The sequence below is a fragment of the Ranitomeya variabilis genome, chromosome 1, assembly GCF_051348905.1.
Source record: "Ranitomeya variabilis isolate aRanVar5 chromosome 1, aRanVar5.hap1, whole genome shotgun sequence".
Classification (NCBI taxonomy): domain Eukaryota; kingdom Metazoa; phylum Chordata; class Amphibia; order Anura; family Dendrobatidae; genus Ranitomeya; species Ranitomeya variabilis.
The window spans coordinates 1,089,933,086-1,089,950,532 of record NC_135232.1 but is presented as its reverse complement, the minus strand read 5'-3'; the positions used below and the strand labels follow the sequence as shown (position 1 = coordinate 1,089,950,532).

The following is a 17,447-nucleotide window of genomic DNA, read 5'->3' as shown; positions in this document are numbered from 1 at the left end:
TGTCCCCCAATGAGGCGACAGAGTAAAAGTGCCTTATTTTTTTCCCCTCTGTTGATTCTTTGAATAGTTCTTACTTTAATAGAACAAGATTTACATCACTATGTTGTTTTATTACTCACCTTATTGTCTATAACTATAATCCCCTTCCCATAAATTGGTAAAAAAAAATCCCCCACAAATAGAAAGAATATTGTTGAAAAAAGTGCCTTTTGGAAACAAGACACCTGTCATGTTATTGGCTTATATCGTACAAACAACAAAACCATCTGAATCCTGTTCTAACAAAATAAATTTGGATCATTTTTTTACTCCATTTTATTGGTGTATCTACCCCAACTGAAAACTTCCATTGTCCAGGATGCAAAAATATGTTGTGAACAGAGCCGTACACCCTATATAGGTGTTGTAATAACGGCCTTACTGGTTGACAATAATCTTTCCCAAAGCCAGATATAATGGCCCCTTCAAGGACGACCATTGTGGGTTGAAAATCTTGTAACTTGGGACAATTTTTTTTTTTAAGCACCTTTCACTCTTCAGTAAAGTCCCACATCTACTGATGCAAACATGTATACTGATTAATGTAGATCTGCTGGAGTTGCGGTGTAGCGACAATGGCAGAATAGTTAGGACTTGCATTGCAGACCTACAAATCTTTTACACATATATGTAATTGTGTAAACCTCTGCCATTTTGTTGTCCTTTTTAGGTAATCAGAATGATGACAACGATGAGGTGTTCGATGAACAAAAGTCTGTGAAAAGCAAAACTGGCAAAAGTGGTAAGTGTTAATCATAGCTCCCGAATTCTTGAGAAAGCGTATTCCAAGTGTGCAGGTCACTTCCTAATGTTACTCTTACTTCCTACAGGTCGTAAAAAAGCTGTTTCTGCAAGTACAAGGAAAAAGAGCAGCAGATCTGCGGATCCTGCGACTGAGGGGTATGTTGTACTGAGGTCTTATCCTCAGTCTTGATTAGGGATTTCTTTTCATCAAATGCTTTTTTGTTTTTCATTACTTGTGGTGTTATTGAAGTTCATGAAAGATTAGAATAATAACCTGTATTGTATGCATTTTGTGAACTTAGGCTCCTTGCATATTTAAATTCCCAGGGGAGCATTGCAGTTTCCCTACATAGCTCTTCTCCACAGGAAGAAACTTGTCTTCACTTAAAGATTTTTGTTTTTTTCCTTCTTCTCATCCTAAGTCACCTCTGAAAAATCTACCTTCATATATTTCTTGGCCCAGTTAAGAGATTTCGGGATTCAGCCTTCCCTACCTCGACCTTGTTTTTCTGGGCATCTAGAGAGGTTGCAGTCCTAGAATATGACCTCACTGGAGAATAATGGCTTCCTGGCTCACGTTTGATACTAAGATCTTTTACTGTTAGGGTATGTGTGCATGCTGAGGGCTGATGTTAATATTCTGGGAAGGAACCAATAGCTGTAAAGGTTCCCAGGCTATTTAATATCAGCTCACAGCTGTATATTTGGCCTTTACTGGCTAGGAGACCCCAGAAAAAACTTGACATAGGGCCCCCCTATAAAATCTAATCAGCAAAGGCTAGGCAGACTGCTGCGGCTGATAGTAATAGCCTAGGAAGGGGCCTTGGATATTGGCCCCCCTCCCAGACTAAAAACATCAGCTCTCGACCACCCCAGAAAAGGTGCGTCTAGAAGATGTGCCAAATCTGGGGCTTAAGGTACCTTCACACAAAACGACTTTGTAACGATATCGCTAGCGATCCGTGACGTTGCAGCGTCCTCGCTAGCGATATCGTTTAGTTTGACACGCAGCAGCGATCAGGATCCTGCTGTGATGTCGCTGGTCGCTGAATAAAGTCCAGAACTTTATTTGGTCGTCCGATCGCCGTGTATCGTTGTGTTTGAAAGCAAAAGCAACGATACCAGCGATGTTTTACACTGGTAACCAGGGTAAACATCGGGTTACCAAGCGCAGGGCCGCGCTTAGTAACCCGATGTTTACCCTGGTTACCAGCGTAAAAGTAAAAAAAACAAACAGTACATACTCACCTGCGCGTCCCCCAGCGTCTGCTTCCTGACACTGACTGAGCTCCGGCCCTAAAGTGAAAGTGAAAGCACAGCGGTGACGTCACCGCTGTGCTGTTAGGGACAGAGCTCAGTCAGTGTCAGGAAGCAGACGCTGGGGGACGCGCAGGTGAGTATGTACTGTTTGTTTTTTTTTACTTTTACGCTGGTAACCAGGGTAAACATCGGGTTACTAAGCGCGGCCCTGCGCTTAGCAACCCGATGTTTACCCTGGTTACCCGGGGACCTCGGCATCGTTGGTCGCTGGAGAGCGGTCTGTGTGACAGCTCCCCAGCGATCAAACAGCGACGCTGCAGCGATCGGCATCGTTGTCGCTATCGCTGCAGCGTCGCTTCGTGTGAAGGTACCTTTAGTCTCGCTCTTCCCACTTGCCCTTTAGCGGTGGCAAGTGGGGTAGTGGGTGGTTGATGTCACCTTTGTATTGTCAGGTGACATCAAGCCCACAGGTTAGTAATGAATATCCGTCTATAAGATGCCCCATTACTTATACCATAGTGATATTATAAAAACACACACACAGAATAGTCATTTATTTGAAATGACAATCTTTTATTGAATCTAAATTAAACCATACTCACCGAACGCCTAATCTGCTGAAGCCAACGTCTCCTGCAACAAAAAAATAAGCCAGAAAGTTCTCACGCAGCAGTGTTGCCGTAAGGGAGATCATCGGAGCTGATTGGCTGATGAAATCCGGTGAACTCACGTCAGCTCACCGTGTGGACATAGCCTTTATCTGCGTCTTTTTTTTCCCCCTCAACGCAACATTTTATTTATGACCCTGTTGACTATTCGCAACCAAACTTTTGATTATTCTGTTATCACACCCCAATATCTTAGCAATCTGAGTGCTGCATCACTCTGTAAGACTTGTAACAGTTTTTGACTTTTCAGAGTCAGGTAAATCTTTTTTTATGGTCCATTTTTCTTGAGGACAACAAGCTGCCTATTAATTCTGCACACCTTGCTGAAGGGTGTTTGATCCTTAGCCTCATCCAATAAACATTCAAGTTTATAGGGCTCAGAGTTGAAAAAATCTGCATAGAATTGTTCACACAGCATAAATAATGGTGGATCTGGCAGGACACGGTTGGCCATGTCTTCTCTGTTAAGTGCCCCCACTATTTAGAAACGCGGAGCCGAGTATAAGTGTCAAACATGGGTTGTTGTTTTTTTTTTTTCTTTGCAACTATGCCTTATGCAATTTTTTTAATGTAGAAGCCACAGTGAAACTCCCTCTGTCTTTTTTTCCTGCTTTAATAATTCTGCCCGTCTGATGGAACATGCTACAATTCTCTTCTTTTGAATTCAATGGGAGCCCTCTTATTTCTCCATATAAAGCGGAGCGTCGAGAGCCGCGTGCTTGAGTCCTTATGGCTTATAAAGGTGTTTAGTGCCTTGTATCTGTCATTCTCCCACAGGATCCCGATGTAACCTGTCTATATCAATGTTTTTCAGGGAGGATAAAGTGGCAGAGCCTGTTCCTGTTTCTACAAGGCCATCACGAAGAGCTAAAAGCATAGCTATGGAGAAAACCAAAATGAATCTCTGTAAGCTTCTCAACGAAGAGGCGGAATAATCCGTGTCATATTTCTATAGACAAAGAGGAAAATTTGTATCCAGACACACAATGTATTCACAATATAACTATTGCACCGCAATAAAGTGAAGTCTATTTATTTTTATTATTATTTTCTTTTTCTTTTTTTTCATTTATTTGGCTTCAACCTAATTATAGTTGAGTTGAACTTTTCATCTTTTAACAATGCTCTATAGGCCTCCTTCACGGTTCCGTGTTTCCAGTATGTGTGTTTTCTGTGTTTTTCATGGATGCCACACTGTGAGGAGCTGGCCACTTACTAAAGACTATTGGACAAATAGACGTAGAGCGGAGTGCCCGGCTCTAAAGGATGCAGACTCTTTCAAGCAAGGAGTTGAGTCGATATTATTGTTTTATTAGAGATTTTCTTGCTTGTCAGTTCAGCCTCAGGAATCAATGTTTCCATTCAGTGACAGTAAGCAGAGGAAGGCGTGCAGGCTAGATCTTATGCATGAATAAGACCAAACCCAAGATTAGTAATCAAGGTACCGCTATCATTCCAGTGTTGTTCCAGCTACTAGTCTCATTGTGTGGATGGGGATTGTAGACCCAATCGAGCCGTCGCTACAGGAGGTCTCGCATGCAGTCCCAGATGATGGGCTTCTGGAATATTCTTCATTCTTTGAGCTTAAAGCAAATATTTAAGGGCCAGAGAGGAAAAGAAACCACATATTTAGTCAGGCATTTGTTGAAGTGACGTTGAGGGGAGAATATCTAGGCCGAGGTCCTGGAGCCATGGGTGGATGGCCTATGGAGTTTTGGAGATCGATTGTCGGCTCGGTTGGATCCCACTGCTACAGTTGAGGGATCTGTTGTCTGGATTTCAAGAACTTTCTTAAGGACTCTTGCTCCTGGATACATGGTGGGGTGGTTATTTGTCATCTGGAGGAGCGTGGGTATCTGCCCTGTGAGGAGATCCTGTGGACTGGGGACAATGTATTTTGGCCATCTACCTGGATTTGTGGTAAAACCATGGACGTAAGGAGTAAAAAAAAAATAAAAAATAGTTGCGTCGTTAACCTGCCTGTGATTTTTTTTATAGCCCTCAACCTCAGATCCTCGTACACACAATCTATGCTGCTATACAATCGAGCCTGTGTCAGTTTTTTTTCCAGCTGCATGGTTGACAAAGGCCAATACAAGTCTATGGGTCTGTGAAAAACACGGACAGCACATGGATGGCAGCCGTGTGCCATCTGTTAGTACAATTTAGAAGGATTTTTAGACCCATACTATATCAAAATGTAGTAATATGTGGGGGTAAACACCGTAGAAGTTAAGACCACCACTTAAATGTTTTGAAAAAGACTTTATAAAAGTAATATGATTAAACTGGAGAAACTTTATTACGAAAAAAAGGGGGGTGGGAGGCAAGGAGGCAGCGTCGGGTAACAAATCATCATCCCATTATGCTCCATGGTTGCTGCCTAAGGGATCCCCCACACTTCACACTGGGGGAGATCACGTGGGAAGGTTAATAAGGTTATGTTAGATTGTAATCTTCTGCAATTGATGTAATACTATGTAACCTATCTGCACATGCTTTTTCATATATGAAATCACACTACCTTACTTTTTATGGGGCATTTTTTTAGTACTGTCTTTCACTTTGTGATTGTTTTTTTTTATTTGTAATATAGATTTTTCAGTTTAATCCTATTACTTTTATAAATTGTCTCTTTCAAAACCTTTAAGTGGGAGAACCTATGTAGTTAATTTTTTTTTTTAACCATACTAGAAAAACACTGATGGCACCAGTATTGTTTTTTCATGCATGTATTTAAAGGAAAGGTGCCGCATTTTATTTTTTGTATTAAAAATGATTGTTTATATAAACAATTATTTTTAATACAAATTTACATTTTTTAACTTTAACATTTTTTTATTATTAATTTTTTTTTCAGCCACTGGGCGCCGCCATTTTGCTTTGCAGGAGTGTAAGTGTAGCTGCACGGCACTTTCACTCTGCATTTACGGCAGCCCAGGGCATAGAGATCTGCAGTCGGGAGCCGACTCTATACCTACCATTATAAAGCTGCTTTCTGCTGTGATGTGGTCACGCCCCCTGAGCCGTCCACAGCACGGCAGAGGCAGGAGACCAGCGCCATCTTCCTGGAGCTCACACTGCCTCTGTGGGCTCCAGGCCAGCTTTCCAGGATGATCGCAGGAGCCCTGCAGTCATAGGAGGAGGAGGAGACCATGGACGGGAGGGAGAAGGACTCAGCAGGCAGCCGTGAGAATCAGTGGGGAGGGGGAGAGGGAATCTAATCCTCTCCTTTGTGGTGCTGACTGAGCAGTTATCTCCTCCCATGTGTGTTACTGTGCTGTGTATCTACTCCTCTCCTGTGTGATACTGTCTGCTTAGCCATGCATCTAATCATCTCCTGTGTGATACTAACTGAGCTGTGTACCTAATCCTCTACTGTGTGCTGAGCCATGCATCTAATCCTATACTGTGTGATACTATGCTGAGCCATGCATCTAATCCTATACTGTGTGATACTTTGCTGAGCTGTGTACCTAATCCTATCCTGTGTGATACTGTGTGTTGAGCCATGTATCTAATCCTATACTGTGTGATACTGTATGCTGACCTGTGTATCTAATCCTATCCTGTGTGATACTATGTTGAGCTGTATATCTAATCCTATACTGTGTGATACTGTCTGCTGAGCCGTGTATCTAATCCTATCCTGTGTGATACTGTCTGCTGCGCCGTGTATCTAATCCTGTGTGATACTGTGTTGAGCCATGCATCTAATCCTATACTGTGTGATACTATGCTGAGCCGTGCATCTAATCCTCTCCTGTGTGATACTAACTGAGCCGTGTATCTAATCCTATCCTGTATGATACTGTCTGCTGCACAGTGTATCTAATCCTCTCCTGTGTGATACTATGTTGAGCCGTGCATCTAATCCTATACTGTGTGATACTGTGTGCTGAGCCATGCATCTAATCCTATACTGTGTGATACTATGCTGAGCCGTGTATCTAATCCTATCCTGTGTGATACTGTGTTGAGCCATGTATCTAATCCTATACTGTGTGATACTGTATGCTGACCTGTGTATCTAATCCTATCCTGTGTGATACTGTGTTGAGCCATGTATCTAATCCTATACTGTGTGATACTGTATGCTGACCTGTGTATCTAATCCTATCGTGTGATACTATGTTGAGCTGTGTATCTAATCCTATCCTGTGTGATACTATGTTGAGCTGTATATCTAATCCTATCCTGTGTGATACTGTCTGCTGCGCCGTGTATCTAATCCTGTGTGATACTGTGTTGAGCCATGCATCTAATCCTATACTGTGTGATACTATGCTGAGCCGTGTATCTAATCCTATCCTGTGTGATACTATGTTGAGCCGTGTATCTAATCCTCTCCTGTGTCATACTGTCTGCTGAGCCGTGTATCTAATCCTATCCTGTGTGATACTATGTTGAGCCGTGTATCTAATCCTATCTTGTATGATACTGTTTGCTGAGCCGTGTAGCTAATCCTGTCCTGTGTGATACTGACTGCTGAGCTGTGTATCTAATCCTATACTGTGTGATACTGTATGCTGACCTGTGTATCTAATCCTATACTGTGCTGACCTGTGTATCTAATCCTCCTGTGGAATACTGACTGCTGAGCCGTGTATCTAATCTGCTCCTGTGTGATACTGTCTGCTGAGATGTGTATCTAATCCTCTCCTGTGTGATACTCTCTGCTGAGCCGTGTATCTTATCCTATCCTGTGTGATACTATTACAGAGCCGTGTATCTAATCCTATCCTGTATGATACTGGCTGCTGAGCTGTATATCTAACCCTATCCTGTGTGATACTGTCTGGTGAACAGTGTATCTAATCCTATACTGTGTGATACTATGCTGAGCCGTGTATCTAATCCTATCCTGTATGATACTGACTGCTGAGCTGTGTATCTAATCCTCCTGTGTGATACTGTGCTGAGCCGTGTATCTAATCCTATACTGTGTGATACTGTATGCTGACCTGTGTATCTAATCCTATACTGTGCTGACCTGTGTATCTAATCCTCCTGTGGAATACTGACTGCTGAGCCGTGTATCTAATCTGCTCCTGTGTGATACTGACTGCTGAGCTGTGTATCTAATCCTCTCCTGTGTGATACTCTCTGCTGAGCCGTGTATCTTATCCTATCCTGTGTGATACTATTACAGAGCCGTGTATCTAATCCTATCCTGTATGATACTGGCTGCTGAGCCGTATATCTAATCCTATCCTGTGTGATACTGTCTGGTGAACAGTGTATCTAATCCTCTCCTATGCATTCCTTTCCCCCCTGCATGTCTTTCCCCATTGCACACACAACTCTATGTGTGCGATAACAGGAGCTGCAGGGGTCATGCTGTATTATGGCATTATGTGAGATCTATATGACGGTATTATGTGATCTGTATGGTGGTATTATGCTTGATCAGAATTGTGAGAATTATATGGTGGTATTGTGTGTGATCTATATGGCGGTATTATGTGAGAACACTATGGCGGCATTGTGAGAAGTATGTGGCGGTATTGTGTGATCTATATGGCGGTATGCGAGAACACTGGCGGTATGTGTGATCTATATGGTGGTATTATGTGAACTGTATGACAGTATTGTGTGATCTATTTGATGGTATTGTGTGTGATTTATATGGCGGTATTATGTGTGATCTATATGGCGGTATTATGTGAGAACACTATGGCAGTATTATCTTCAGAAAGCGGACCCATTCTATGGTGGTTCTGGCTGAGCACCTGCACGCGGGTCTGGGGTAATAGAGGGGGCAGCATGACCTCCAGTTAGGTGCAGTCAGGGCTGGTGAGGCAGCTTTAGAGAGGGGTCTCATTTTTATCGTTACTATATGGCTACATTTCCCCCCCAGCGTCACCCCAGACTGCGCCTGTCGTCTCACTTTCACACATCGCCAGGACAGGATCTGAGGAGCCTGACGTACCGACGCATGCTGTGAAAGAAATGCCCGACGTGGGCAGCGGAAGCAGTCTTACAACGCTTCCGCTGCCCCATTGTAAGGTCTGGGTAGGAGGGGGCGGAGTTTCGGCCGTGCATGCGCGGTCGAAAATGGTGGGACTCGACAAACAAAAAAAGTTACATGTAACTTTTTTTGTGGCGGCGGTCGCACGACGGTTGCGACGTGTGGCAATACATCGCAATGCGTCGGTAATGTTAGTCTATGGGGAAAAAACGCATCCTGCAGACAACTTTGCAGGATGCGTTTTTTCTCCTAAACGACGCATTGCGACGTATTGCAAACAACGCTAGTGTGAAAGTAGCCTAAGGCTGCGGTCACACTAGCAGTATTTGGTCAGTATTTTACCTCAGTATTTGTAAGCCAAAACTAGGAGTGGGTGATAAATACAGAAGTGGTGCAGATGTTTCTGTTATACTTCTCTAAGTGTTCCACTCCTGGTTTTGGCTTACAAATACTGAGGTAAAATAGTGACCAAATACTGCTAGTGTGACGGCAGCCTTACTCTGCAGTCACCAACAAAATGGCTGCTCACTGGGTTCCTGAATATCATCCTCTCTTATCCCTTAGCAGACACCCAGAAGGGGAGGAGAGGAGACCTCACACGTCAGCAGACTCCGCCCATAATTACTGCAGTGCTGTAATGTGAGCTTGTTGTACACGAGGTTTTTCTGAAATTTCAGCAGCTGCTCCCCCTAGTGTTTAAAAGTGGAAATTCCAAAACTTTTAAAATTATTTTTCATATTTTACTAAATTATAAACAAATGATAAAATTTTTTAAGAAAATGTAAACATTAATTCTTTACATTTTTACAATTGCTGTAAAAAAAAATTTTTTGATGGCACCTTCCCTTTAAGTATGGACCTATGTAAGAGGCCTTAGGCAGAGTCCACACATCCATGTTTTAATGAAGTTCGGACCACAGTGTCTGCTGACCCGAACATAACTTCATACATGCTTATGATCTTGAAACACAGGTGAGTGAATCCAGCATTAAAGGAAACCTGTCATGGAAATACAGTCCACTCTGCAGGCACCATGTTATAGAGCAGGGGGCGCTGAGCAGGTTGATGTACTGTTTTTGAGAAGATATGCCATAAACACTGGCTTAATCATTTATTGCTCCTTGTGGGACATTTGGTCCAGTGGGTGGTCCTATTGGTGATTGACGCCTATATCTGTATGCACTCTTATACAAAGAAAGCGGTCACTGATAGGACTGCTCACTGGACCAGAAATAGCAGAGGTTTGAGTGACTAAAACATGGGTTATAAGGAATCTTTTATCACAAGTGAATATAATCTACTCAGCTCCTCCTGCTCTATAACATGATGCCTGCAGATTTGACTGCACTTTAATGTTGACAGTTTCCCTTTAACCCCTTCTCGGCATTTGATGTACCGTTACGTCCTATTTTGTAGTACATTCCCAAAAATGGATGTACCGATACGTCCAGGTGCTTATTTGTGCTCTCAAAATCTCCACCGGAAACCAGCACTGCACCTGGCTGTTTAACACTCTTAATAGGCGTACAGAGAAATCATGGGGCCCCATAGCAGGAGTTCTAATTGGGCCTTCCCCCAAAAAAGAAAAAAATATATATATTTGGTGGAGTCACAGAAGAATCCAATGCAATATGATCCCCCAATTGTGGCTCTCATACAGCTTTCCATGCAGTATAAATGGCCTACAGTGGCTTGTGAAAGTATTCACCCCTCCTTTGCTTTTTAGCTATTGTTACTTTACAACCTGTGTTTAAATATTTTTTGTAATACGATTTGTGTGTGATGCATCAGCACTAAATAGTCTTAGTGTGAAGGGTTAAACGAAGAAAAATTAACGCAGGCTTCATTTCTCCTACGCCTCATTGGGGGACACAGGACCATGGGTGTTATGCTGCTGCCACTAGGAGGACACTAAATAATACAGAAAGAATAGCTCCTCCCCTGCAGTATACACTTCTGCTGGCTCCAAGTGAACCAGTTCTTGCTTAGTGTCTGTAGGAGGCACTTGGGTCTACTTTCAGACCCCACCATTTTTATTTTTATTCTATTTTTCCCTTAACGGAGCGAATGGGGGCGACAGACCCTTTCTAGGTTCCGATCTCCCCCGAACCATCAACAGGCAAGAACGCGGAGCGTCCCTGCCCATACCCTTTCCTGCACCGTTGGATGCGAGCACTGAGCTCACTTTACGGGCGACGGTTCCTTAGCGTTCCGATCCCCCCCCCCCCTTCATAGCAGGCAACCACATGGAGTAGCCCTCTAGTTACCTCTCCTGGAGCCCGGTGCATAGCCAGACATGATGTTTATGGCGTCCATGCAGCCCCCTACTGCATCACCACTGTTATAGCGGATGATGGACGGTGGCAGAAGCTCTCCACCCCCTCCCTGACTATGGCGACGGTGGATTGAGCACCGGCCCACCACATCTACCGTGAGTACACCTGCGGGGCCAAGGCGCTGGGGGGTCCTGGTCCCTGGGATAAGGGAGGTCCGCAGATACCTTTAAAGCCTGGGTCTGTGGGTCACGTCGCACAAATAGCGGTAGCGGCGTTACAGGCCGCAACCTCAAGCTTAAAATTTAGTCCCTCTTCCAGGCTGGAACGTTGACTCCGCCCACCGGCAGTTACCGCCGCCCACTCTCTGCCGCTTCTCGTTCTGCGAGAAGCGCCTTCTCTTCCTGATCTCGGTGGCCATCTTTTGACACCACACAGGCTGATGCTGCAGCACTGCTCCAGCGTTTTGAATCACCGCTTCAGGGCGATTTCTGTGGACATTGCGGACCTCCCCTGGGGACTCAAGACACAGGACCTGGGTAAGCTGCAGAAACATAGCTTAACCCTTTCCTGCTAGTAAGCGCTCTCCTCAAGGCTACACTATGTCTCAATCAAAGCCTAAGAAAAAGTCTGGGAAAACCCACACTGTTTTTTGCTGCTTGTACCTCTTGTAAGGTATCTCTACCCCGGGGGCACAATACTGCGTTATACTCAGCTTGTGAACCAGTGACTACTCAGGAACCACCTGTTACTGATACCGAACCCAGTGAGCCTAGTCCCCCTGAGTGGGCTACCTCCCTTACCCGGTCTATGGCATCCCTGGCCAAAGCGTTACTCGTTCCGAGACCCTTCCTCCAACGACCGGGGACGTAACCAGGGCACTCTTACGGACAACGCTTCCGATGATCAGAACCCCTTGTACACTAGGGGTCGTACCTTACCAAGGAGCTCTCACTCTTCCAGGAAAAGGACTCATGCCTTGTCCCCAGACCATCACCGGGTATCGGATTCTGAGAGTTTCATTTCTCGCTCCCCCTCCCTTGGGGCTAGTAGAGAACCTGTCTCAGAGGACGATTCTGACACGTTCCTAGATCAGGAATTTCAACACGATCAGGAGACTGGACTCTCTCATTGAGTCAGTAAACAAGGCCCTGAAGCTAGATGAGAAACCTTTATCTAAAACGGATCATGCTGTGTCCTTTAAGAGGACCAAGCAGGCTCACAGAGTGTTCGCCAATCATCCCAAATTTAAGGAAATCGTTGAATCTCATAGGATCCGTCCAGATAAAGGCTTCACAGGGCAAAAGCCCATGGAGTCAAAATATCTCTTTGCTCCTGATCTAAGAAAAGATTGGTCGCAGTCTCCTCCGGTAGATCCTCCAGTATCGCGCCTAGCTACTAGATATATTTTATCCTCTTCAGATATTGGGCTGAGGTCTTGTCTTCAGCTGTTCTGGATACCAATCTTCCCCCCGAGGTAGCAGACCTTGCTACTCAGCCAGAGCTGGGGATTTTCTAGTGACCACGTCTCTGGATGCCGCTGACTGCGCGTCTCAAGCAGCAGCAAACTCCACCATTCGGAGGTCCTTATGGCTCAGGGACTGGCTTCCAAAAAGTCATTGACTTCTTTACCATATCAGAGCGGTCGCCTTTTTGGCGAAAAACTCGAACAATTAATTTCCAACGCCACTGAAGGGAAGAGTAAATTTCTCCAATAACAGAGACCCTTTTGGAACCAGCAACAGCAGGCTCGGTCCCGATTTGTCTTTTTTTTTTTTGCTCCAACTCAAATTGGTCCTCTACTTCCACATCTTCCGGACCCGGCAGGGCACAACATAGGGATAGAGGTCCCCAGACCTCTTACCTTCCCCTTCATGGAGAGGCAGGCCTAGCAGGATCCAGGGGGTCCAGACAGGGCAGATCTCCCACACAATGACTCCCTGTGGTATCCGGGGGACACCCTCAAAGTAGGTGGCCGCTTTTTCCTTCAGCAACGCGTGGCTCTCGGTCGTTCATGACGAATGGGTCCGCGACCTAGTGTCCTTCGGATACAAGATAGAATTCTCCTCCCAACAAATCGTTTTTTCCTGTCTTCTCCCAGGGCAAAGGCATCAGAGTTCTTCCAAGCCATAAGCTGTCTAAAAGAAGACGGGGTTATTATCCCGGTCCCTCAGAGTGAAAGGTTTCAAGGTTTTTATTCAAACCTGTTCATTGTTCCAAAGAAGGACGGTACAGTACGGCCCATACTGGACCTAAAACTGCTGAACAAGTTCGTCAGGGTACGACGGTTCCGAATGGAATCGCTTCGTTCTGTCATTGCCTCCATGGAAAAAGGCAAGTTCCTGGCGTCTATAGACAGCCAGGATGCATACCTCCACATTCCATTTTTCCCCTCTCACCAGAGGTTCCTTCGCTTTGCAGTTCAGGAACAACACTTCCAATTCGTTGCTTTGCCCTTCGGCCTTGCCACCGCTCCCAGGGTATTCACCAAGGTCATGGCGGCCGCCGTGGCCATCCTTCACACCCGAGGCATGGTGGTGCTACCGTATCTAGAAGATATCCTCATCAAAGGCCCCTCTTTCCGCGCCTGCAAGGAGGCCGTGAACATCACAATGGATTCTCTTTCTCGCCTGGGTTGGAAGATAAACTTAAAAAAATATTCCCCAGTACCGGCTCAGCGAATTTCCTTTCTAGGAATGATACTGGACTCGTTGTCAGGGGTTGGTGCTTCTTCCCCTGAAAAAGATCTCAGCCTTACAGCAGAAGCTCTCTCAACCTCGCACTTTCTGTGCTTCAGTATGAGAGTCCTCGGCAGGATGGTAGCAGCAAAAGAGGCGGTTCCATTTGCCCAATTACACCTCCGTCCCTTACAGCATGCCCTCCTGGCTGTTAGGGACAGGAACCCGTCCTCCCTCGACCGTTGGTTCTTTCTTCCCCAGCGAGTCAGACAGTCTCTCAGGTGGTGGACATTGAAGTCCTCCCTGAATCAAGGGAAGTCTTTTCTTCCAGTACATTGGCTAGTTGTGACAACAGAGTCTTCTAGGCTGGGGAGCGGTGTTCCTACATCACACTGCTCAGGGCCGCTGGTAACTTCAGGAATCACGCCTTCCGATCAACATCTTAGAAATTCGGCCAATCAGGTTAGCTCTTCTCCAGTTCCATCCCTTCCTGGCGGGTCGTCCCATCAGGTTTCAGTCTGACAATGCCACTGCAGTGGCATACATCAACCGACAGGGGGGGAACCCGCAGCATCACAGCCATGAGCGAGGTAGGCTACATTCTCTGTTGGGCTGAGGTAAACCACTCAATGATTTCTGCGGTTAACATCCCGGGAGTGGACAATTGGGAGGCAGATTTCCTCAGTCATCAAAGCCTTGACTCCGGGGAGTGGTCTCTCCATCTTGAGATCTTCCCACAAATCTGCAGTCGTTGGGGAACTCCGGACGTGGATCTGATGGCCTCACGGCTAAATTCCAAAGTTCCCGTCTTCATAGCTCAGTCCCACGATCCAAAAGCCATCGGGGCAGATGCACTTGTACTCCCGTGGCATCATTTTCGGCTTCCGTACATATTTCCCCCGCTCCCCTTACTGCTGAGAGTCATCAAGAAGATCAGAGCAGAGGGAGTACCAGTAATCCTGACTGTGCCAGATTGGCCACGCTGGGCGTGGTACGCGGAACTAGTTCAACTAGTTGCTGATGTTCCCTGGCGATTACTGAATCGCGCAGACCTGCTATCACAGGGGCCACCAGAACTACGAGGCCCTGTGTTTGGCGGCATGGCCATTGAGTCCTGGGTTCTAACTCAGGCACTTTTCTCTGCGGAAGTCATCTCTACCATGATCAGCGCTAGAAAGCCTACGTCTATGCTTATTTATCATCGCACTTGGAAAACCTTCTTTTCCTGGTGCAACGACCGAGGACGTTCTCTTGAATTTTCCATTCCTTCCATCTTCGAATTTTTACAAACCGGTTTGGACTTAGGTCTCACCCTTAGTTCTTTCAAGGGGCAGATTTCAGCCCTGTCCGTTGTTTTCCAACGCAGGATTGCCAACAGATTACAAGTGAAGACGTTCATTCAGGGAGTCTCCCATAAGGTGCTGCCCTATAAGATGCCGTTGGAACCATGGGACCTTAATCTGGTCCTCGGAGTCTTGCAAGAAGCTCCTTTCGAACCTCTACAGGAGGTTTCCCTGTCCTTTCTTTCATGGAAGGTTGCCTTCCTGGTTGCGGTCACGTCCATTAGACGAGTCTCAGAGCTTGGAGGCTTTGTCTTGTCAAGTTCCGTTCCTGAATTTTCATCAGGATAAGGTGGTTTTTGAGAACATCCCCATCCTTTTTGCCAAAAGTTGTCTCATCCTTCCATCTCAATCAGGAGATTGTCTCAGTCACTCTGTCCGGCACCAGTACATCGCTTCGAGAAGGCCCTCCACACACTGGATTTAGTGAGAGTTCTCAAGAGGTACGTCTCACAGACTGCGTCCTTCCGCAGGTCAGATGCCCTGTTTGTGCTCCCAGAAGGGCCATTGAAGGGGTTTCCCGCTTCCAAGTCGACAATAGCCAAATGGATTCTTTCAGCTATTCAGGAGTCCTACCGAGTCAGAGGTCATCCTGTCCCAGCAGGGATTAAGGCTCATTCCACTCGGTCAGTGGGTATGTCTTGGGCCATCCGTCACCAAGCTTCGGCAGCACAAGTTTGCAGAGCTGTGACCTGGTCCAGTCTGCATACATTTACAAAACATTACCATATTCATTCTCGGGCCTCGGCAGATGCGACCGTCGGCAGACAAATTTTGCAGGTGGCTGTACCGCATCTGTAAACTGTGGGTACAAGGAGCAATTACAGTTGATTGTTCCCCACCCAGGGACTGCTTTAGGACGTCCTGTGTCCCCCAATGAGGCGTAGGAGAAAAAGGGATTTTTGTGTACTCACCATAAAATCCTTTAATCCGAGCCAATCATTGGTGGACACAGCACCCACCCTGTTAGCCTAAAGGCTTTGCTTTTCTGTGTTGGCTTGGTTTTGACATAGTTCATCCTGGTTAAATGTTAAGCTCCTACTGCTTAACAAATTGGATCTGAAGTAAAAAAAAAGTTAAATGTTCAATATTTTTTAAACATTCCAGAAATTCCTGTGAAGCACCTGAAGGGTTAATAAAATTTTTGAATGTGGTTTTAAGTACCTTGAGGGGTGTAGTTTTTAGAAAGGTGTCACTTTTGGGCATTTTATGTCATATAGACCCCTCAAAGTGACTTCAAGTGTGAGGTGGTCCCTAAAAAAAAATGGTTTTGCAAATGTTGTTGTAAAAATGAGAAATCGCTGGTCAACTTTTAACCCTAATAACTTCCTAACAAAAAAATTATGTTTCCAAAATTGTGCTATTGTAAAGCAGACATGTGAGTAATCTTATTTATTAACTATTTTGTATGATGTGACTCTAATTTAAGGGCATACAAACTAAAAGTAAAGGGGTTAAACCTGACAGGGCACACCAGTGAAGTGAAAACCATTCTTGGTGACTACCTCTTGAAGCTCATCAAGAGAATGCCAAGAGTGTGCAAAGCAGTCAATATTTTGGCCCACAGAGTCATGTGAGGTCTTGTTTTTTGTGGGACGAGTTGTCGTTTTTATTGGTACCATTTTCGGGCACATGACATTTTTTGATCGCTTTTTATTCCGATTTTTGGGAGGCAGTATGAACAAAAACCAGCAATTCCTGAATTTCTTTTACGGGGGCGTTTATACCGTTCCACGTGTGGTAAAATTGATAAAGCAGCTTTATTTTTCGGGTTAGTACGATTACAGCGATACCTCATATCTTTTTTTTATGTTTTGGCGATTTTACACAAAAACTATTTTATATAAAATATAATTGTTTGCATAGCTTTATTCTGAGAGCTATAACTTTTATTTTTCTGCTGATGATGCTGTATGGCATTTTCAGGCGTACCATGGTTATTTATAGCTGTCTTTTTTTATCACATTTTATTGCACTTTTTTTTGCGATGTTCACTGAAGGGGTTAACTAGTGGGATAGTTTTATAGAGCGGGACGTTATGGACGCGGCGATACCAAATATGTGTACTTTTATTTATTTTTTTTATTTACATAAATATTTTCCAATAAATCCATTTATTTATTTTTTTCTTTATTTGGGGATTTTTTTTTTTTTTTAACTTTATAACATTGTCCCAGGGTGGGACATCACTATATTTCATCAGATCGCTGATCTGACACTTTGCATACCACTGTGTCAGATCAGCGATCTGACAGGCAGTGCAGGAGGCTTTCCAGCAAGCCACCTCAGTGAAGGACCCAGAAGGAGCCACGTGGCCATTTTGGATCCGGGGACTCCTTCCTGAACACCGGAACAACGCGATCGCTTTACGTTGTTCCGTTGGGAGAGCGCAGGGAGCCCCTGTCCCTGCGTGATGCCCCTCTGTCGCTGTCACTACTGACAGCGGCATCAGAGGGGTTAAATGCCCACGATCG

The 17,447-nt window shown here is 45.1% G+C and overlaps 1 protein-coding gene across 1 annotated transcript in view; it reads left to right on the top strand.

The window, feature by feature from the left end:
• The window catches only part of NCAPG (non-SMC condensin I complex subunit G), a 78,344-nt gene extending 74,594 nt beyond the window's left edge, over positions 1-3,750 (top strand). Inside the window, exons 19-21 of the mRNA XM_077280001.1 lie at positions 710-781; positions 870-939; positions 3,526-3,750. Coding sequence (XP_077136116.1) covers positions 710-781; positions 870-939; positions 3,526-3,646 — 263 coding nt within the window. The 3' untranslated portion in view covers positions 3,647-3,750. The remainder of the gene's footprint in view (positions 1-709; positions 782-869; positions 940-3,525) is intronic.
• Positions 3,751-17,447: the final 13,697 nt, after the last annotated feature.